The sequence below is a fragment of the Meles meles genome, chromosome 3 (genome assembly GCF_922984935.1).
Source record: "Meles meles chromosome 3, mMelMel3.1 paternal haplotype, whole genome shotgun sequence".
Taxonomy (NCBI): Eukaryota; Metazoa; Chordata; class Mammalia; order Carnivora; family Mustelidae; genus Meles; species Meles meles.
In genome coordinates, this window is record NC_060068.1 from 34,550,772 (window position 1) to 34,557,721 (window position 6,950).

Consider the following 6,950-nt stretch of genomic DNA (forward strand, 5'->3'; position numbering starts at 1 on the left):
GGAATGTCAATAAAATTAAATTTCTTCATTACCTGTAGCCCCACTGACAAACACTAGAGGCAGGCACAGTCTAATACTCCTCCGGGAAACTCCCAACCGTCTCAACACCAATGCTTTCCTAGAGGGAAAAGCAACCTCAGTTTGACAGTAGCAAGGCCTGCAGAGTCTTCTTTAGCATATGGAAGTCCTTTTGGACACCTCCCTTTGTCCCTATCTCCCCCAGCGCCCAGGTTCGTATCAGCCACTCCACACAGCCCCCGTGCAGCAGCTCTTTCAGCCGACCTGCCCTGTCCCATGAAAAATCACCTCTTTGAACCAAAGACGTCTCAAGAATTCTTTCGTGGCTGTTGGCTCCAGGCCTCACCAACTACGCAACTCAAAACCACACACACCCACATCCAGGGAGTCCCACACAGCCAAGTGCAGATTAAACCTCCTTTGATGATTCGGGTCACCCAAAACATGAAAGCCTTCCAACCTCTCGTTGCTTTATTGTACTTAGTTAAGGAAACCTGGTCTTGAGGGAGGGGGATGGTTTCTAGCTCTCTGCTGGCTAGCCCAAATTCAGAAAATTAAACACTTTTTTCTCCCACAGATATATGTAATCAATCAGCCCATCTCAATAGTCCTCCCTGAAATGTACCATTAACTTGAAGGATGTGTTCCATGAATTAGATGGGCTCTAATAAATTATAGCTCCATGTTTTTTAAGAAAATGGATTTGAAGTACACATAAACTAAATCCTTTTGTCAAAAAATACTGCGTTGGCAAAGATATAATGAAATAAGCAACATTCACGTGTCGCCAACTGTTCTGAGTGTTCCGGGTTAAACAGGGTAGCTACTGAAAGAATTACAAGTATAATTTCCATTTGATAAGTCTCGGTAAAGGCTTTTAGGGGGAAACATTTTGAGGCTGGGAAATTTAATATGACTGGGTAGCATCCTCTTGAAAGTCAGGTGATTTTCATTTGTTTTAAACAAAAATAAAGGAACGAAAAATAATTTTTGATAATAGATCAATGTGACTTGGGGCATATAACTTGGAAGGGATTCAAAAGTTTGACAACGTTACTAAAACAAAACTATCCATTTCTATTTCCTGTTTATGTAAACCAGCATTCTCAGGGCTAACATCTATTTAAAAAAAAACCCAAAAAATGGGAATAAAATTGATGCTAAGTCCCATCATATTTTATCTGTAAACCATAAATGTTCATCTCTGGATATATGCTAATGAAAAAACCAAACCAGCCCATTAAGAGAAACAATAACAAGAAAAGTTTATAGTATTTACATATAAAAATTATATCCTTATGTCAACTTTTATTTCTTATTTTAAGGATAATTCATTCCACAAGAAAAATATACACGTAGAGCTTTAGTTACAAAAAAAGTTTACTGAATTTTATTTTTCCCTAAGAGGTATATAACAGGATGATAAATAAAATTTTTCTAAATAATAAAAAATTTTAAAACATATAGAAGTGGAATAGAAATTCAAGTTCAAGGAGTAAAAGGGAAAATGTACAGTTTTCAGGGGCTACTGGTTGGCTCAGTTGGTAGAGCATGAGACTGGATCTTGGGGTTGGTTTGAGTCGCACGCTGGGTGTAGAGATTACTCAAAAGAAAAATCTTAAAAAAAAAAAAAAAAGTAAAGTTTTCAGGGGCACCTGGCTGACTCAGTGGGTTAAAGCCTCTGCCTTCGGCTCTGGTCATGATATCAGGGTCCTGGGATGGAGCCCTGCATGGAGCCCCACATGGAGCCCAGCATTGGGCTCTCTGCTCAGCAGGGAGCCTGCTTCCCTTCCTCTCTCTCTCTCTGCCTGCCTCTCTGCCTACTTATGATCTCTGTCTGTCAAATAAATAAAATCTTAAAAAAAAAAAGTAAAGTTTTCAAATAACATTTATATTTAAGATGGATGGTAGTACTTATCAAATCATTTAGGTGTTTACATACCACTTAAAGAATGATGTAATGCTTTTATTTTAAAAGCTAATATTTACAGTATGCCAGAAAACAAACTTTAAAATTATGATGAAGAATTTTATATGTTAACCTTAAAAGCTGATGACTTCTTGTAGGGGGTCATGTGAGCAAAACACATGAAGACTAGTGTTTTAGGTCATCAGAGGTAGGTGGAAGTGGCTTCTGTTGATGTAGGAAAGATGTTAGGGTTCAGAGCCAATGGCCAGGAAAGAATTCCTGATCCATCTTTGATGCAAAAAGGTGGTTTTATTAAAACATGGGGACAGGACCCATGGGCACTGGGGTCATATACACTTTTAAGTTGGGAGGGGGTTAAGGATAGTGTAAGTCTATAAGGAATTTTAGAAGGTTTCCAGGACCTTGAGTGGGCTAGTGGTTTTTGGGAAAAGGTCATTTATTACTACCTAATAAAACCTTAGTCATGAGACTGTTCAGATGTATATCATGGGCTATATGCTTGGGGGATGATCGCCAACACGTATCTTGGGTGGGGGTGGGGAGCGGGTAGAGATAAATGAAGCTTCCAAAGGAATTTTTATATGTTAAAGTAGACTTACAGGACAGGGGGTTGGGTTAAGACTGTCTTTTGTCCTTAGCAGAGTATCAACATTGAGACAGCAGAGTTCCTAGAAGAACGTCACTGGGCCTGTTTCAAGGACTTGTCTATGGGCTTCAGGTAGTAAGGAAATTTAATTTTTCTTTTGCCTTTGTTCCCCACATCACTATCACCATTCCTGGGTACATGGCTGTGTTCTGCAGTCATCCCATCCATCCCTCTGCTCCATGACTCACCCGTTCCCATCCATGTTCAATTTAGAGAGCTACAGAATGGATCTTTGAGCCATTCCATCTCTCAAGTTTACTGGCTTTGTGACTTTGGCGAAGCTATTCACCTCTCTAAGCTTCATTAATAACAGTTCAGCACGAGGCGCTTGGGTGGCTTAGTCGTTAAGCTTCTGCCTTTGGCTCAGGTCAAGATCCCGGGGGTCGGGGCACTTGGGTGGCTCAGTGGGTTGAGTCTCTGCCTTTGGCTCAGGTCATGATCTCAGGCTCCTGGGATTGAGCCCCACGTCGGGTTCTCTGCTCAGCTGAGAGCCTGCTTCCCCTTATCTCTCTGCCTGCCTACTGTGATCTCTCTCTCTGTCAAATAAATAAATAAAATCCTTAAAAAAAAAAAGATCCCGGGGTTCGTGGGATCGAGTCCTGCATCAGGCTCTCTGCTCAGCGGCGAACCTGCTTCTCCCTCTCCTTCCCACTTGTACTCTCTCTCACATCTCTCTCTCGAATAAACAGGATCTTAAAAATAATAATAAATAAATAATAGCCCAGCACATCAGCACACACACAGGACGTCACCAAGTTCTATACTTCCTAAATTGCCAAACAAATGGTCTGTCCAGGGATCTCAATCTTGACTGTTGTGCAGGGGCCAGGCCTGGAACAGAAATGAGGGCTGTTGTGGGAGGATGAGCTGGAGGGGACTGGGGGCCCCATGAATATCCAGGGAGCGACCCTGCTGAGTACCACCCTTTGGTGAGAGGAATGCTGGTCAAGAGTGTCAGATGCAGAGTTTTCAGAAGCTGGACGTCTGGATTTCTATGTAAAGCCTGCTCACTAGCTAAAAAAAAAAAAACAAAAAAAAACTGCTTTATTTTTTATGTTTTTCTTTATTTTTATGTTTATTTTTAAAAAGATTTTATTTGTCATAAAGAGAGAGAGTATGCATGAGCAAGGGGAGCAGCAGGCAGAGGGAGAAGCAAGCTCTCTGCTGAGCAGGGAGCCTGATACAGGACTCGATCCCAGGACCCTGGGATCATGACCTGAGCCAAAAGCAGACACTTAACTATCTGAGCTGCCCAGGAGTCCCAAAATTTGCTTTAATGCTTTTATACCGTGCAGCATCTAAGATGCAACGACCAGGAGCACCTGGGGGGCTCAGTTGGCTGGGAGGCTGCCTTCGGCTCGGGTCATGATCCTGGAGTCCCGAGATCGAGCCCCGAGTTGGGCTCCTGGCTCCACGGGGAGTCTGCTTCTCCCTCTGACCTTCTTCCTTCTCATGCTCTCTCTCTCTCTCTCAAATAAATTAATAAAATCTTAAAAAAAGAGAAAATTATATAAAATGCAATGACCAGACACAAGCAGCTCACAGCTTGTTGTCACCTCTATATACAGAGTATAGAGAGTGAGTACACAGGATGGGGAGTGGGCCGTAGGGTTTTTTTTGTTGTTGTTGTTGGGTTCTCAATTATAGAGGTGTAAGGAGATTCTTGATAAATCTGAGTTTTAGTTTTGAGTAGCCCTTTGGTGTCTTGAAGGATCTTACAATACGATATTCCCCTCTATGGACAAGGAGGAAAACTTTAACACTTTCCTGTCAGGAATTTTCACTTAGCATCTCAGGGGCTAATGTGAGTTCAGCAACATAACTGGGAAAACATTACTGTGGTTCACTGTGAAACGAGCTGCACCAGCTGTGGAAGGCCACTTGGACACATGGAGAATAAAGTTTCCCATGGAAGAAGAACAGAGAAAGGTGAACACATACCCCTGTCCGATGGGAAGGAAATATATATCTGAATAATTCTAAAATGGGAGAATGCCCTTGGGATGCCTGGGTGGCTCAGTTGTTAAGTCTCTGCCTCCAGCTCAGGTCCTGATCTTCCTGGGATCGAGCCCCGCATCGGGCTCCCTTCTCGGCAGAAAGCCTGCTTCTCGCTCTCCCAATCCCCTTGCTCGTGTTCCCTCTCTCACTGTGTCTCTATCAAATAAATAAAATCTTAAAACAAAAACCAACAAAGATAACAAGGATAAAGTGTGGAGCTCCTCTGAGCACCCAGGTGACCACCCAGATCAACCGCACTGATGCACCCCGCGGGAAGCCAGTCCTGCTACCACCTAGGGTTATTCTGAAGGTTAAAGGAATTAACGCAGGTACAGATCTAAGACTAATGCCTGGGATCTAGTAAGTCAACAAATATTTATTATTAATTATTCTGTGCTGGGTGCTATTTTAGGCACTGGCATGGCATTTTAAAGTGAACGGCTAACATTATTTGCTTCCTATACAATCTCGGAGGCCTCTACTTCACCCCATGCCTTGCTTTCGGGACTCACCGCCAATGGCTTGTTCGCAATCAAACACCCACAGGTGTGTGCAAAGGCAGTGAACCAGTGGGAACTAGAATCCTGTGTGAACAGGCTGCCTCATTACCTGCTAGTCCTACTCGCCACAGCCAGAATCTCAAAACAAGTCCGTGTGTAAGCCTTTCTCTACTCGCTACTCCATCTTCACCACCGAAATTCTCACAATTCACAATGCTGGGTCAGCAAGGACTTCTAAGCAGCAAAGACACCGGTGGGTAGAAGGGAATCAAGAAACCTCAAAGACATTATGGTTCTTAGCACTATAGTCTTCCATCACCTCTGCCCCACAGCACTCTATGAAGACGGAACTGAATTTTTCATTTTTGGTTTTTTTTTTTGTTAATAACGTTATTTATTTGACATAGAGAGAGAGAGTTCAAGAGAGGGAATACAAGGAGAAGAAGTGGGAGAGGGAGAAGCAGGCTTCCCGCGGAGCAGGGAGTCTGATGCAGGGCTGGATCCCAGGAGACTGGGATCATGATCTGAGCCCAAAGGCAGGCAGAAGATTAAGGACTGAGCCACCCAGGCGCCCTGGAATTTTAAATTTTAACATTTGAACATCACATGCGTGTCATGGCTACTCTATTGGTGAGCAAAGCTCTCAATATCTGTCTTTATAGGGCTTTCCAAGTCACACTCTTAATATCATCATTTAGTATTTCCATTCTTCTAACATGCTGAAACTCTATTCCAGGAAACAAGGGCTGAAAAGAACTAGAAGAGCTCACGGGTGAATCAAAAAACTATTGCACAGTCTGAGAAACGCGGTGACTGGTGCGCCTCACCCAAAAGACTTGGCGGCTCTGCTCGCCTGGAACCACCGCCTCCTGACTTCCACCTCAGAACTTGCACTCCTGGGTGGACAGTCGAGGCGCGAGTCGACCTGGCATTTGGAGATTCGCGGCCCACAGCGGAACTGCATTCAGTTCTCGAGGACTTTTAAACTCGTGCCCTTACTTCAAGTCACCCACCGGGAGTCAGGACGTTGTCTGGGGCACCCAATTACAAGGGTCGGCTCGGGGAGCCGCCCCAATCTCAGCCTGTGCAAACCCGCGCATTTATCCTGACTCGGCTTGCACGGCAGGACAAAAAGCACACGAGTACGGGCGCGTGCTAACAGGTTGGTTCTGAACAACTCGTCTGACAGGCTGCGGAGGTTTGACGCCCTCGCCCGCCGGGCTCCCACCGCCAAACTGTCACCTGTCCCGCGGGCGCGCGCGGGGCGTGCCCGGCCGCAGCCTACCTGCGCGTGCCGCGCCGTCCGCGCCGCCGTCCGCTCCGCCCAGCCCCGCGGCCGCGCGCAGCGCGCTCCCGCAACTCGCCGACAGGTTGCCGGTGGCCTTTCGCGCCAGGGTCAGGATGGGCGCCGACCAGCCCTCCGGCCCGGTCCGCGGCTTGGCCGCGCTGCGCAGTTCGGCAGGGCTAGGCAGCTGGCTCCGGTCCACGATCTCGAACTCTTCTCCCGGCTCCTGTCCCGGATCCCGCCCCGCCGGGCAGCCGTCTTCCCCGTCGGCCATGTTGGCCGCGTCACGTGGCCGCGACGGGAGGAGGACGGCGCGGGCGGGCGCGCGGGTGGGCGGCGGGTTCGGCGCGGGCGGGCAGAGATTTTTTTTTTCTGTTCGCGAAGTTCTCCCTTCCTCTTCACCACTTTATCCCCTCCTTTCTTTAGCCTCCCAAAGATTCAGGAAAGTACAAATCACAACATAAGACACGCCCATGTTCCCACCAGCAGGGAAGACTCGTGTCCAGAAAATTACTCTTGCCCCCTCTACCCCCACCAGGGTTGCCCGCAGCCTGGCTTGGAACAGCCCCCCCT

The 6,950-nt window shown here is 46.4% G+C and overlaps 1 protein-coding gene across 1 annotated transcript in view; it reads right to left on the reverse strand.

Moving 5' to 3' along the window:
• RUFY1 (RUN and FYVE domain containing 1) overlaps positions 1–6,652 on the reverse strand; it is a 59,572-nt gene extending 52,920 nt beyond the window's left edge. Inside the window, exon 1 of the mRNA XM_045999941.1 lies at positions 6,378–6,652. Within this exon, the coding sequence (XP_045855897.1) occupies positions 6,378–6,651 (274 nt within the window). The 5' untranslated portion in view covers position 6,652. The remainder of the gene's footprint in view (positions 1–6,377) is intronic.
• Positions 6,653–6,950: the final 298 nt, after the last annotated feature.